The sequence below is a fragment of the Aquarana catesbeiana genome, linkage group LG02 (assembly GCF_042186555.1).
Source record: "Aquarana catesbeiana isolate 2022-GZ linkage group LG02, ASM4218655v1, whole genome shotgun sequence".
Taxonomy (NCBI): Eukaryota; Metazoa; Chordata; class Amphibia; order Anura; family Ranidae; genus Aquarana; species Aquarana catesbeiana.
The window spans coordinates 729,272,090-729,288,474 of NC_133325.1; the positions used below are offsets into that span (position 1 = coordinate 729,272,090).

General features: G+C 44.7%; 1 protein-coding gene across 1 annotated transcript in view; it reads right to left on the reverse strand.

The window, feature by feature from the left end:
* Nucleotides 1-1,128: 1,128 nt before the first annotated feature.
* LIPI (lipase I) overlaps nt 1,129-16,385 on the reverse strand; it is a 61,874-nt gene continuing 46,617 nt past the window's right edge. Inside the window, exons 7-10 of the mRNA XM_073617047.1 lie at nt 11,001-11,096; nt 7,727-7,838; nt 6,544-6,717; nt 1,129-2,806 (exon numbers count right to left, since the gene is read on the reverse strand). Coding sequence (XP_073473148.1) covers nt 2,659-2,806; nt 6,544-6,717; nt 7,727-7,838; nt 11,001-11,096 — 530 coding nt within the window. The 3' untranslated portion in view covers nt 1,129-2,658. The remainder of the gene's footprint in view (nt 2,807-6,543; nt 6,718-7,726; nt 7,839-11,000; nt 11,097-16,385) is intronic.

Consider the following 16,385-nt stretch of genomic DNA (forward strand, 5'->3'; position numbering starts at 1 on the left):
GATCCAAAGATCATCTGGGGTGCCAATATCACGGGCTACCTGGACAGGTAAGTGTCCTAATATTAAAGGTCAGCAGCTGCAGTATTTGTAGCTGCTGACTTAATTTCTGTGGGAGGGGGGGGGGGGGGGGGCTGGACCTCCTCTGTAAAGTGTAAGTAAAACTTTTTTTGTTAGTTTTTGGATAGAGGAGAGAGATTAGAACCCCTGTCAGGTTTTTATTGCTGTCCGAGTCCCTGTTATGCCCCGTACACACGATAGGATTTTCTGATGGAAAATGTGTGATAAGACCTTGTTGTCGGAAATTCCGACCGTGTGTGGGCTCCATCACACATTTTCTATAGGAATGTCCGACACACAAAGTTTGAGAGCAGGCTACAAAATTTTCCGACAACAAAATCAGTTGTTGGAAATTCCGATTGTGTGTACACAAATCTGACGCACAAAGTGCCACGCATGCTCAGAATAAATTAAGAGACGAAAGCTATTGGCTACTGCCCCGTTTATAGTTCCCACGTACGTGTTTTATGTCACCGCGTTCAGAACGATCGGATTTTCCGACAACTTTGTGTGACCGTGTGTATGCAAGACAAGTTTGAGCCAACATCCGTCTGAAAAAATCCTAGGATTTTGTTGTCGGAATGTCCGATCAATGTCCGACCGTGTGTACGGGGCATTAGGAAGATTATTGTAGCAATGTGGGATTTTTTAGGTGCCATACCTAGAAAAGATGAGAGAAGATATAAAATGTAACAGTTTATTGATATACATAATTAAAATGTGTTAAAAAGATATGAAAATATTGTGTACAACTCGGTTACAGTATCGTAGTATATTCACTTATATATAGCAGTATCATGGTCGTGTTCACAACATATTTTGCCTGTCAAGGCTTCTTCAGGGATTATTGATGACCACTGTTTGTATACAAGCTATATATACTGTCAGTATACAAGAGATCTTGTATACTAACCGTGGTCATCAACATCCCCTGAAGATGCCTTGACAGGCGAAACATGTTGGGAACACGACACAATATATATATATTATATATATATATATATATATATATATATATATATATATATATATATATATATACACACATGCACACACACACACACACACATTATGACACTCTAACCGAGATGTACCCATATTTTCGTATCTTTAACAAATGTTAATTTTGTGTATATCAATAAATTGTTATAATTTATATCTTCTCTCATATTTTCTGTGTATGGCACCTAAAAAATCCCACGTTGCTACAATAATTTTCCATTCGACTACCTAGGGATGTGGTGCATTTATAGTTCATCACCTAAAACATTTCTTTTTAGTTATGTTTACTGTTATCATTGAAAGTCAAAGTTTAGGAAAATCCCAAATTTTGGGTTAAGAATAGAGGGGAAATCTTCCCATAGGGACACTAGTTTTTCTCACATGAAGGAATTTCTTCTCAATTCCAGGTTTTGGCTACGGGACAAAGATGGCAAAAAAAAAAAAAAGAAAAGAAACTGAGAGGGATTATAATTCTCGCTTACTCTTACCAACATATAAAAAAAAAAGTTTTTCTTCTTTAATTCTACTTTAAATACAGGTAGAAACTGCCACTGAATCTACAGTTCTGATGTTTTAAAGCTATTATTCACATTGATGCCATGTTCAAGCCAAGTAGGGCAAACATCATATTCTAAGGGACAGATTATCCTATTGGTGGTAAGATTTGTATATCAATTCATCTGGTTAGTTTAAATGAGCAGCCCAGGAAAGAAAATAGCTGACTGTGTTGATGGGGGAATCTCTCCTGCAGCCATAGGAGTGTGCAGGGGGTGTGCCTGGTGTGCCTGGGCACACCCTAATCACTACGTGCAGCGACGATTCCCCCTACTGCCCAGGCTAACCCTGCCCAGCAGTGCTGCTGGCGTCCCTCCTCTCCTCTCCTCCCGGCTGCTGTGGGGGATATTTCAGGACGGAGAATGGGAAAGAGGCTAGTAAATATGTAATTTACCAGCCTCTTCCTTTTCTAAATGAATACAGTGAACACACACACTGTGTTCATTCATAACTGAAGCATAGTAAACTGTTTACTATGTTTCAGTTTGTGAATGAATAGGAAGCTGTTAAGATCACAGCACTCCCTATTCATTCATTGCCCCATGCAGCTGAGGCAGCAGAGAAAGGCATGCGTGTTTGAGATTTAGGGTGCACACCTATGTCCGCAGTGTTATTGTGCTCTGCCGGCCAGGAAGGCTCCCCACCGAGAGAACGCAATGATTACTGCTAGCGGCTATAGTGTAGCTGCTGACAGTAATCACATGTAAAAAAGCAGACAGGCTGGCTCTACCCAAGTTGATTGACGGATCGACTTGGGTACAATAAGCCTGCCCATAGATGGATCAAATCTCAGCCGGTCTCTACTGAAGCGGTCGAGGTTTGATCCATCTGTGGCCGGCTTTAGCCCTTCAAAACAAGTGCTGTTCACAGTGACACAAACCTATGCATTAAGGCACAGTGCAAAGTGCGTCAGCCCACAGCAACCAATCAAAATTCATCTTTGAGGCATAGGACTCCAGCATTTGATGGTTTGCTATGGGTATCTTTTTTTTTAATCTTCAGCTTGCTGAACATTCCGTTATGTGAACATATTTAACAGCTGAACTACCACCGAGCGTTTCTTTGTCTTGGGCATTGCTGTGTGCCTTCACTGCAACACAAGGAAAAGAAGTTGGAGTTTTCACAAGGAATCGGCAAAAAATCCACTTCAGTGTTTTCTTGTAAGGTAAAGTCGTATCGGCAGAATGATGTCCTGAAAAACAGAAAACACAAAGATATTACAGATTGAGCACTTACATTGCCCAAACATCGCCCCAAGCATGAAATCCCTCATTTCATTTGTAATCTCCCTTAGAGCCAAAGGGGATCAAAGCAAACTTGTTGGTTTGCCTCGAATGAGAAAATATCAGGTTGGCTTTAAAGAGGAACTAAAACCCGTATCTGAGCACCACAAACTGAAAACGCCATTTCATTCATTTTCAATATTCAAAGCAAACTCCAAGTCTCCATGTTTTAATTTGTTGAGTTATTATTATTAATATACAGGATTTATATAGCGCCAACAGTTTGCGCAGCGCTTTACAACATGAGGGCAGACAGTACACTTACAATACAAATGAATACAGGAGGGATCAGAGGGCCCTGCTCGTTAGAGCTTACAATCTAGAAGATCACCTTGAACTCCCCCCCCCCCCCCAGCATTTCTAGCCACAGACATCCTGAGTAAGGCATGATTCATGTAGCATCTACTTCCTGGAATCCACCTGCCCTTAGCTCAGGCATTCAGGCAGGAGGGTGTGCGTAGCGGAGAATGCCCCTCCTCCAGTTAAAAGAAAAAAAAAAATGTCCATAAAGACTCATGAGATGTATGACGGAATTTTTGCCTGAGCCAGAAACAAGGAAGAAGAAATGTAAAAAAAGAGCCCTTAAAAAGCAGATCTTTATTCTCTCAATCAATATTATATTTAATATATTTACCATCTAGTTACTAATGTTAGCAGCACAAGTATTAAAAATAGTTCATGTTGATTGAGAGAATATAGTTCTGCTTTAAGGGCTCTTCTACAATTGTGGCCGATAGGTAGTTTTGCTGTCCTGGACTACCTACCAGTGGTGGCTGGTGTTTTTTTTTTTTAGGGGGGGGGGGGGCGGCAAACAACCCTCATCCCCCCCACCCCCCTATGTTTGCCAGTCGGTCCGGGCTCCCGGTACTAGTGGGTTGTGTGTGTTCTGATCCCCTCCCATCTACACAAACGGACTAACAGACAGACTCCGGGAACTGCTGTTGGAGGAATGAGGGAGAGGAGTCCAGCCGATATGACATCCGACACTGCACAGGGACACTGCACAGGCTGATGACCCCCCCGCTGCTTGCGGACGGTCCGGCACTCACCCCATTGTGGCGGGCAGCAGGCAGCGGCTTGGGCCGAGTCCTCTCCTCCATGGTGGCTTCCAGCTCCGCTCCTCCCCTCCTCCTCATAGGCGTCCAAAAGGATCGCCTGTCCTTTCAGCCAATCAGGTGACGGGTATCAGACCCACTTCACGATTGGCTGGGAGGAGGATCAGTGTTGCAACAGCGAATATTCATTCGCTGTTGCAACACACCTGGGTGGGCTCCAGAACACAATGCTCTGCGCTCCGAGCCCACCTTATTTTGAAGCCTATTAGAGCCTCTGGCTCTAATCAGGTGCTTCAAAAAAAAAAAAAAAGAAACACACTCCCCCCAACCCCGCCATGGGAATTCATGCGCCTGGTGTCCCGAAAGGGGCCAGGCGCATGGATAGGGGGCGGCGGTGGCAGGGATAGGGGAGGCGGCACCCATGTGCCCACAATGGGCAGGCCCCTGCCACCTACCTTTACCGCTTGCCAACCCACTGCAGTACATTTACTGTGGCAGGTCAGGTCGTAAAGGTACATTTGCATTCCTGTACATTGCGGCTTTTTTTCCGGGACTGCTCGCACGTGCGGACCCAGAAGACTGTTCTGCAATTCGTTGCAGCACAATCCATTCAGTAGGTCTCAGCTAATGATTTATGACTGGCTCCCACTGATCGGCTGTGAGAATGACAGAAGAGAGCCCTGTAAACAACACAGGACTCTCTTCATACAGCAGCAATGTGTTGTTTTTGTGTCCCTGCAAAGCAGGCAGTAAAAAAAAACAGCATATTGCTTGGTAAAAGCAGCATATATAGTACAGACACTAAACATAGTTAGCCACACGTGTAAACCCTTGATAACCCTAGATGTTAACCCCTTTCCAGCCAGTGTCATTAGTACAGTGACAGTGCTTATTTTTAGCACTGATTACTATCACTGGAGATGTGAGTGGCAGTTAGTCAGATCCCCCTCAGTGTCAGTTAGTGTCAGATTGTCCACTGCACAGTCCCATTATTAGTCACTGAGCATCACCATTACTAGTATAATAAATAAAATAAAAAAAGTAAATAAAAATTCCAATAAATATACACCATAGTATGCAGACGCAAGAACTTTCATGCAAACCAATCAATACAGTATACACTTATTGGGATTTTTATTGACATGTAGAACACATTTTGGACAAAATTTATAAAGAAAATGTTTTAATTATTCTTTATTAGATATGTTTTATAGCAGAAAGTAGAAAATAGTTTTTTTTTTTTTTGTTTTTTTTTTTTTGTTTAGAGATTGCAAAAGAATAAAAACCCTGTGGTGATCAAATACACTATTTGTGTGAAAAAAAAATATAAATTTGGTTTGCGTACAGCATTGCATGGTCATGCAATCGCCAGTTAAAGTAGCACAGTGCCGAACCAGAAAAAATGGTCTGGCCATGAAGAGGGTAAATCTTCCGGAGCTCAAGTGGTTAAAGCATGCCGTGACAAAACGGGCGATACCTGCTGTCACATTCGGTGAGCAGTACTGCCGTCAAATGGGATTCAAATGAATGGTGGCCCCTCCCACTTATATCACTTCTACCCCCCCCCTCCTACCTCCCTCCCATCCCCCCTCCCACCTCCCTCCCACCTCCCTTTCCTCCTGCGTACAGAATCCAACTCTGTGTTGCTTTGCCTACAGAACTGCATCATTTATTCACAGGAATGTAAATGGAGCACGAGTGCAGAGATGTCCCCACACTCATAGTTCATGGATACTTCCCCTGACCTATAACTGAAGGCATGGACCTGTGGCTGGAGGAATAGTCTGCAGAAGCCTGAGCATTGCACCCATGATTCACTGATTGCACTTGCAATGCTTTGTAGTCTCCAGTGAAAAAAACAAATAAATAGACTTTTTTTTTCTTTATTAATCAGTATGGGCGAATTTATTATTTTTTGCAAGGGCTGGGATATGCTCTTAAAGCGGAGTTCCGCCTGGGTAAAAAAAAAAAAAATTTAAAGTCAGCAGCTACTAATACTGTAGCTGCTGACTTTTAATATATGGACACTTACCTGTCCAGGGAGCCCGCAATGTCAAGGAACGGGTCGGTTTCGGGTGCAGGAGCCGGCATCCTTACTAAGGGAAACAGGAAGTGAAGCCTTGCGGCTTCACAGCCTGTTTCCTACTGCACATGCTCGAGTCGCACTGCGCTTTCTGAATGGTCCCTGCTGTCTTCTGGGACCCGTGTGTCTCCCAGAAGGCAGCGGGGGGAGGGAGGAGGGGGCCAGATATTGCGTAGTTCGGCGCACAATATTGTGGTCATCTTTCTCCGGAAGTGGGAGCAGATATGTGGATTTGACATGTGTCCGCTTCCCCCTCCCCCCCCTGAAAGGTGCCAAATGTGGCAACGGAGGGGGGGAGGAATCCGATTCCATTTATGGGTGGAACTCTACTTTAAGGACAGCTAAAAAAAATAAAATAATAATAATAATAATAATAATACTGCTATTGGATAGGAAACTCAGCAAATTCAAGAACTGAAAAAGTACCACCAGTGTCTTGTGCCCATATATAACAGATTCATCACATCATGGTCCAATAAACAAATGTATTAATGTACAAATGCTTCACCTGTATGGGTCTGCTGTGGATCGGAGCCTCATTTTTAGAACTTGCAGCTTGTACTTTGGACCTACCACAGATCCCGTGGTAAATGTCACAAAGATTCTTGAAATCTGATCGAAATCCTGATCAAATTTGGCTAGCAGGGTAACCTCCTGATTTTTCTCAAACACGGCAGCATCCCTGGAAAACAGCAATACATGCAGATATTGAACATATTAAATTGAACTGATCAGAAAACCCAAGCCTGGCGCTGGTCTGAATATTAGTTCCAAACCAATGGGGATGATCCTATTCAGCTTCACTTCCCATTTCACAGACATCTCCACAGAGCGTAATTCGTGCACAATTTAAGAATCAAAGCAGCCAGGCGGAAACTTGTCGGCTTGTCACCAGTACCCATAGAGATGCAGGCACTTTTCAGGTATGTTGACAGCTGATGGCGTTGGTTTTCAGACATAAAATTTCCGCAGTAGGAGATCCGTCTAGCAACCATGCAGTTTCAGTGGATGTAGCAATGTGTTAGGTTTTTTTTTTTTTTTTTCCTACAGCCTGTACTTTCTTCCATGTTCCTATGTGCTTAGTAAAGCTGGCCATAGACCGTTCGGATCTCGGGCAGTTCAGCAAGGTCTAACCAAGATTCGAACATGTATGGGCAGGCTCAAATCGATCAACTTGGGTGCAACCAGCCTTTCAGATTTTACATGCAATTATTTCTAGTGGCTATTATAGCAGCAAGCAGTATTCACTGTGTTCTCCAGGCGGCTCAGCGGGAGCGATTCCCTCATCAATGACTGTATTGATAGGGGAATCAAGTGATATTCTCATTCCAGCCTGTTGTTCCATCTATGGCCAGCTTTAGCCTATGGGTTCAGACACGCAACGTAATGTGCATTGAGAGGACTGCTTGATAACTGGCGCTTGTCCTGGCTCTAAGCACTTGCCCAAGAAAAGCAGCAGTGAGCGGAATGCAGAGGGAGGATGAGGATGGCAGCCTCCTGTACATCAGCCTGTCTCCTGCCACCGCTTGTCACAGTCAAGTGTTGGGGGCAGACACAAGCACTGGTTATGAACCAGCCCATCTCCTGATAGCTGTCTATTGGGGGGGACATTACACTGAAAAAGAAATTGAAAGAGTTCTTAATGTGCCAAAAGTAACAAAGTAGTATACTCAATCAACTGAAAAACTTACTGGTCCAACTTTGATTCAGTTATGTTTCCGGATGTAGATTCAACTTTGATGGTAATATAACCCCTCCTTGTATTAGTGTTTGATGTAATAAAATCCAAGTAATAATGAAACACTAAAAAAGGGAAGACACCAAAAAAATGTTAATTACAATCAGATTAGTTTCCATTTCTTGCCCGATCAGCAAGCATCAGGAGCCTACTGCTACAAAATGAAGGCACATACCTGTCCAGCCCAGTGGCGGCCGGGCCATTAGGGGTGCCCAGGCGCCGCCCCCTCTCTCCACGCCCCTATATACAATGGATAGATTCATGCATAGCACGCTGCAGCCACTCCCTATTCATGCATCCGGCACCTTTCAGGGCACCGGGCGCATGAATTACAGTGGCAAGGTTTTTGTTTGAAGCACCTTATTAGCACCTTATTAGAGCCAGCACTCTGATCTCAACCAGGTGTGTTGCAACAGCAAATGAATATTCGCTGTTGCAACACTGATCCTCCTCCCGGCCAATCGGGAAGCAGGTATGAAACCAGTTTCCGATTGGCCAAAACGCCAGGCGATCCTATTGGACACCTATCGCTGGGAGGAGCAGAAAGGTGGTTCACCGCAGAATCTGCTCTAGGAGAGGACATTGAAACAGCTTTCCCCAAGCCTGCCACGCTTAACGACAGGGGCAACCACGCTGGAAGGGTAAGGACTGATCGGCAGACAGCCAGTGGGGGTGGAGGTTTGCTGGGAGTGTTTGTGCCATGCAGCGGGAGTATGGGGGTAGGGGCAGCTGTGCTAGTGCAGCTCCACCAGCGGCCCGGGGGGGGGGGGGGGTTGTTTGCTGCCACCCCAAAAAAAAATCCACCAGCCACCACTGCCAGCCACATTTTGTAACCAGGTCTTGGATAGACTAGGGCAGTGATGGTGAAACTTGGCACCCCAGAATTTTTGGATTTGTAAACTTCAAAAGCCAATATAAAAGGAGTAGTAGTGGTAAAAAAAAAAAAAAAAAAAAAAAAAAAAAAAAAGCACTTGTGGGTTTAACTAATCATTTTTTGTATAATTTTCTTTTAAGAATTATAGGAGACGTGGGATGGGGTGTGTCCTATGCCTACATACAGTGGCTAATAGATGTTCCTCGTTCCCATCTCAAAAGGTTGGGAGGTATGGTACTTGTAATCCTCACATTCACAGAACTCTGTGAATGAATGACACGGCTGGGTGGGCGGAGTCCCGCACGGATGAGCTTTTTTTTTTTTTTTTTTTTTTAAATTGTGACAGCAGGTGCAGGGAGAAGATCCCCCGATGTCACAATGGGGGATCAGGGGCTTCTGCATCTGTAAAATGGTGTTACACCGTGAATATGGGTGTAACATGTTACAAAAGGTGAACTTATCCGTTAACATCTGTCAAATTTTTGGCCCATTAGGGAGCTTTTCCCTTACTTCGCATTTCCAGATACAACAGGAAAATAGAGTTCTCGAATGGAAGGTAAATGTTCTCGTAGAAAATCACCCACTTCCTATTCCAGCTCAAATTTTGACTTTTTTGTTCATAACGAATAATAATGAATAATCGGTACCAGGACCAATGCTGTGCGTGAATTTATCCAGTGCCGAGCAACTGGCGGTTCTAAGGCTACATTCACACCGGCGATTAGGGCCGGTGCGAATATTAGCGGCAGGAATCAGTGCCTCCTGCTCTGGCTCTCAGTAGTTAGGTGTGGCCACCAGCTCAGTTCTGATAAGTCACCAGCAGCCACAGCTATTGGCAGCTCTCTGCACAGCCAGTGATTACCTGCGGTGATCGCTGCTGGATGCACACAAAGTGCACTCATTTTTCCCAGAGCTTAGTGAAATCTGCTGATTTCCATCATCCGTTCATGTGCATCAAAAATGCATTTAATTTTCCTTGCGCCTGATTGGGTATTCTTTACAAAGTAAAGCTTCATCACATTTATTAATCTTTTGGGAAAAGGAGTGCAACCGGGATAAGGTCATCTAGAGCCCAGGGTGAGCATGCCAAACTGCGCACCCCCTCCCCCAAAGATGTATAAGCATTATGTGTCAGCAAAATTCCCCCCCCCCCCCACAAAAACACTGAGCACTAATCTGCATGCTTACCCCTAAGCATAAATTCCTCCTCCCCCAGTACAAATCCACCCCTCTGCTGAAATGCCCCCTCTCAGCATAAATCTTTACCTCCTCATCCTCAAAATCCCCCCCAAATTAAATGCCCCCCCTTCAAAAAAGTCACCCCTACTAGTACAAAGCCTCTACCCCTAAAATGTCCCCTCCTAGTCCCATCTTCACCCCCTCCCCACTTCAAATCCCTCCCAGCACAAATGACCCCCAAATCTCCCCTCCTAGCACAAATATTCCCCCCCATCCCCCCTCCCCAACACAAATCCCCATAGATCACTTTTAGCCCCCCCCCCCCTCTCAATTTCCCCTCCTAGAACAATACTTACCCCTTGCCACCCCCAAATCCCCCCCCCCCCAAACTCCTTGTAGTGCCCCCCCCTACTTCACATGATGCCACAGTGCCCAGGGCAGCCGCCCCTCCTGCCCACCTCTTGTTCCAGCCCTGAGTGCAACTACACTTTCAAAGTGCATAGTCTATTTGCCTAATAAATCAACCTCACTATATTCATTTTTTAATTTTTTTTGCTTAATAATCTGCTTATACATCTCCGATCAGTAGGAGGTGATTGCCTAGCATGACTTGAAAACAAAGGTTTTATTATCTATGCATGGTCTGATAAATCCCTGTATTTTTCTGTTTAATGTCTTCACCAGGATCCCGTCTTCTCTGCTGTAATTATATTTGTATGTTTACCGCATCTTTACTGCGTTTCCACAAAATCAAGGTCAAGTTGTGCACTTGTTCTCTTTGTTGTAAGAGAGACGAGGGCTTAGTCAATCCCTCGAGTGGCGGGGATAATTCTGTTTTGTACGCCCCTGCAGCACAGAAAAGATTAAAGATCACTGCGCAGCCGAGAGAACAAAGCAGCTGTGGGCCGCGACCACACAACAATATTTAAATAGGTCCCAGTGTGAAAAGAAGCCTGGGTGGATCGGCCCTAATTCGGCTACAACAAAGAAGTAGGCCAAAAGAAGACAACCCCACCCCCTACACTGTACAGTCCTCTCCTCATCCTTATAATTCACAGTTCACATTATTCCGTCTGAAGCAATTAGCGTTCCAAGCAAATGTCGCCAACTTCCCCAAGCTACTATTATCTCCCTCTGACAGCTTTTTATTTTATGCAAATTCAATTTCACTCACTGCAAAACGGTTTCACCGATGCCGTATCAAAATAAGCCTTCGTCACTGGAGGATTCTTCGCCACCAGATAATCTCTCCACTTGTCAGCGTAAAAACCTGTAATGCACACGCGGTGTCATTAGTGCCCAACCGCCACACAGGCTCATAATTTATAATCAGCACATTTTAGGCCTCGGCAATTATATAAAGTAATTAGGAGGGTCCTGGAGTGGGTTACACAATCACAATGAATTTTAGCCATCGCCTGCACAAAAAAAAAAAAAAAAATGAAGAGCAATCTAGCATGAAATGATATTTATTGTGTTATATATCTTAAATGGCATTGTTTCCCTCTATTGGGTGGGTGCAGGTGGTTGTAGATAAACGGCATTTCATGCGCTTTTGCGGTAAAGATGACATTCAATGAACACGGCAAATGGTAACACAGACCGACAATTACAATCAACATTTCAGCCTAGCGTGACGCGTGAGTGTTCACAACAAATCTATGGGATGTAGGGATGCACCAATACCAGTTTTTTAAGAATGAGTACAAATACCTATACTTTTTCTTTTTTTAGACACAGTCTGAAGACTTGAGGACCTGTTCACACTGATGTGGTGGGGGGACTCGTAGCCATTCCTGTGCGCTTCCCACACCGCATCCCAATCGCAATGTGTTCGAACCGCAGCAGGTGGCAATGTTAAGTTAATGACACCCCAAAAACGGTTCGCAACGCACAGTGCGATTAGTTGAATTGGATCACATTGGTGTTCACATCCCATTCCAGTGTGAAAAAAAAAAAGTGCCTGTACCCTTACTGCGGCTGCAGTGCGATTTGAGCCATAAAAATGAACGATTCAGATCTCACCAGGGGCTGCCCATCCATTAGGGGCGCACGGGCGTCGCCCCCCCATCCATGCGTCCAGGGGGGTTTTAAAGCACGTGATTATAGGCTTCAAAAAAAGGGTGGGCTTGAGTCGCAGAGCACTGCGAACCAAGCCCACCCAGTTGTGTGACAATATTCGCTACTGTCACACTAATTCTCCTCCCAGCCAATCAGAAAGCGGGTCTGAGACCCATTTCCTGGTTGTCTGAATAGAGAAGCGTTCCGATTGGCCGGTAAGGAGGGAGGGAGAAGACGGAAGATGTTGTGATGCCCACGGAGGAGAGAGGGGGAAGGCGCCCGTAATCCCTGCCGCCTGTCACCTTGGTGAAGCGCTGCCTGCGCTGCCATGGTGTAAGTGTTCCTAACCCAACCTACTGGACCGCGGGTGGCTGTGGGTGCACTGTTTGCTGCCCACCCCCCCAAAAAAAAGACCACCAACCGCCACTAAACCCCACTGCAAAGAATCGCATGTGATTTGAACAGGAATGTGTTGCCATTCCTGTCCAAATCACATGCATTTTCCTGTGTGAACCAGGACTCAAGGTATCAGTTTTACTATTCGAGCATTTACAGGCAGGAGTACAAGTACTTGTGCAAATGCTTAGTATTGGAACCGGTACAGATATCAGTGCAATGCTACTGGGACACATGCCATTTTTGGGACAATTACTCACTGCACAAAGTGTATTCTAATGATGCCATTTGGATTGCCATATGATACATACATTAGAATGTATTAGGCTTCCTTCACACAAACAGTCAGGGGATGGTAAAAACAGGCTGTTGATCTGCCCCCACACCTACAAGCAGGCATGGTGCCGCTCGGATGATTAGACCTCGCTGCAGAGGCAGCACCACCTATCAAACACTCCCATGTAAGTGAAGGGAGCCGCACCACAGCAGCAAGACCAATGCTTGGCTCACAGTTGCAGCGCAGTCCTGTAATTCCAAATTGATCTGTAACAGCATATTTTATTAATGTAGCATTCAGGCCAACTTGGGTTTGTGTTTGTAAGTTTAGGAATTTTACTTGATTTTATTATTTTAAACATTTTATTCAAAATGTATTTATTTATTGCTCCTTAATTTACTAGTTTATTATTATTATTAATTTTAATATTATTAATTGTATTTTTTTAATTATTATTATTATTTTTTTTTATATAGCTACTTCTAGTTGTGGGTTTGCGTCTGGGTATACATTGCATCTATGCATTTTCAGACACATTTGTCTTGAGGACAGAACCACATTTTTAAATATTTTCGTAAGTAGTTATTCATTGATCAACAAATAGTTTCTTGGTTAAAACTGCAGACTTCTCATTTCCAGTTAAAAAGTGTATCTAAACCCAAAAGAAAAAATAAATATAGTATATTGCAGCTTACCAATCCTAAATGAGATGGCTGCATTAGTTAGCTTTTTAGCCTTTTTTTTTTTGTAATCCAGCCAGCAATTCAGTTATTTTTCAGCTTTCTTTAACAGACAAAGCAATCCAGAAAGCTGCAGTTAAAGCGGTTGTATACCCCTTTTTTACATTTTTACCTACAAGTAAGCCTATAATAAGGCTTATCTGCAGGTAAAATGAATATCTCCTAAACCCGCATGGTTTAGGAGATATTCACCCTGCATGCAGCCACCGCACATGATCTCTGAAGGTCCGAAGGATGCTGCCGGAAATTCAGAGCTCCTTGCCGGAATGGGTACTCCTGCGCGTATGCGCTGGAGTGATGTCATCGGGGCTCCGGCCACTCACAGCGTCGGAGCCGCGAACCCAGAAGGAGCGCAGAGGGACCATGTCAGCTCCCCCAGCGGTGACCGGGACACGGTGCAGGCGCTTCGCTCTAAGATAAGCATTTCATAATGAGCTAGTATGCGGTGCATACTAGCTCATTATGCCTTTGTCTTACACCTGCCTTTGTCTTATTTAGGTAAAATCTTTATTCCAAAAAGAAAAAAAACAAAAACAGTTTCCAACTGCTTAAAGTGGATGTAAACTGACCTGGGCACGTATCTGTAGTGTTTACTTATCTATCTCCAAAGCCCTAAGTCCTGTGTTTTTCTGCTGCTCCGTTCTTCTGTTATCAGCATAACTTCTGACAAGTTCTGACACAGGAGATAAAAAGCAGCTGGAAATTTGTGTCAGAGGGTGCTATAAATAGATTAGCAGAGAGCTTGTCTATTCACAGCACAGCTCTGGATGTTTCTTCCTTCCTCTGCCTATGTGGAGGGGGGGGTGTGCCGTTCCTCCAATCAGCTGTCATACAGTGTATGCCCAGACTTCCCTCCCACTGGTGAAAGAGGGAAAAAAAATCTAAACACAATGTGCTAAAGAATATAGAATGATGAAGACAGCAGATGCACATGTATGGAGATTTGTTTCATCTCTGTGTATCATCTGAGGCTGTTTACTTCACTGGGTATATGTGAGGGTTTACATTCACTTTAAAACATGTTAGTTGGAGTTCGGCTTTAAGGTTCTAGTGACTTTAGTAAAGTCCATCTAAATCTACTATTGGATATCCCATTCATTACTACTCTCTCCATGTGTCAACAATGCTGCCCAAGGGTGGCTACATTGCTCTTCCATAGATAAGGTGGATGTTTAAGTGTAGCCACCCTAATGCCCCATACACACGGTCGGACTTTGTTCGGACATTCCGACAACAAAATCCTAGGATTTTTTCCGACGGATGTTGGCTAAAACTTGTCTTGCATACACACGGTCACACAAAGTTGTCGGAAAATCCGATCGTTCTAAACGCGGTGACGTAAAACACGTACATCAGGACTATAAACGGGGCAGTGGCCAATAGCTTTCATCTCTTTATTTATTCTGAGCATGCGTGGCACTTTGTCCGTCGTATTTGTGTACACACGATCGGAATTTCCAACAATGGATTTTGTTGTCGGAAAATTTTATCTCCTGCTCTCCAACTTTGTGTGTCGGAAAATCCGATGGAAAATGTCCGATGGAGCCCACACACGGTCGGAATTTCTGACAACACGCTCCGATCGGACATTTTCCATCGGAAAATCCGACCGTGTGTACGGGGCATAAGACCGTAAGTGTGTTACTGATCAGATCAACAGGTAAAAAGAAAAAAAGCTGAAAAAATAAAACTAATAGAGCATCCACATCTAAAGGATTAGTAAATTCCAATATATTATTACACATTTCTTTTTTGATTTGGATATGTTCTAAACCAGTGTTTCTAAACTCCAGTCCTCAAGGCACCCCAACAGGTAATGTTTTCAGCTGTGGTAGGCAGTGAAACTGATCAAATCACCTTGGCAAAATAATGGCAAGCCGGAAAACATGACCTGTTGGGGCGCCTTGATGACTGGAGTTGAGAAAAAACTGTTCTAAACTGTGATTAGGCCATGCAGGGAAAAGCTACATGTTCACTTTCGAAGCGCGGCCACCAACTGTTTCTAATTGCCTTCCGTTTTGCTTCCCCGCTCCCCTGTTAAGCTGCCATGAGCAAAGTGAGAAAGCCCTATGAAAGTCGTAAGTCACACAAGGGTTGAGGACTCTCTGCCCTTACCACCCCTGCATGAGCAATGCACAGGCTCACTGTAAGGCCAGGCCCCTTTTACATGGGGCGGGCTCCAAATAGATCAGCAGCGGATCTGTCTGCTGATCAGAGCAGAACAGGCGGATGACAGGTCCGTGTCCGCTCAGTTTATGCAGAGCGGACATTGACAGAGTGGACCAGGTGTAAACACACTCCACAGTCCATTTACACCAGACTGCCCTCCGATCCATCTAGACGGAGGGGGAAGGATCAGATTGGAGGTAGGCGGGTTTAACCACTTGCCGCCCGGCATATAGCAAAGTGGTTTCAATATCCCGACCAGACGTCATATGACGTCTTCAGGATATTGAGCCGCTGCATGCCCCCGGGGGCGCGCATCGCGGCGATTGTTGTTGCAGGGTGACAGTCTGAAAACCCCGCAACACCGATCTAGGTAAAGAGTCTCTGACGGAGACTCTTTACCACGTGATCAGCCGTGTCCAATCACGGATGAGCCGATCTTCTGCTCCTCTGACAGGGGGGGTCTGTGCTGATTATCAGCGCAGCCCCCCCGAGAATGCCCACACTGGACCACCAGGGACGCCACTAGGACCACCAGGGATGTCACCACCAAGTATGCCACCCTAGACCACCAGGGATGCCAATCAGTGCCCACAATGGATGCCAATCAGTGCCCACAATGGGCATCACTGATTGGCAGGCATTATTGTTTGGCACTGATTGGCATCCATTAATGACATACATTACAGTACATAAGTGCCACCTATCAGTGCCCATCCGTGTCACCTATCAGTGTCCATCCGACGTGCCACCTATCAGTGCCCATCCGTGCATGGGAACAAAAAGATAAAAATTTAGTTTGGGTACAGTGTAGCATGAGCGTGCAATTGTCATTCAAAGCTCGACAGCGCTGAAAGCTGAAAATTGGTCTGGTCAGGAAGGTGTATAAGTGCCCTGTATTGAAGTGGTTAAATGGACA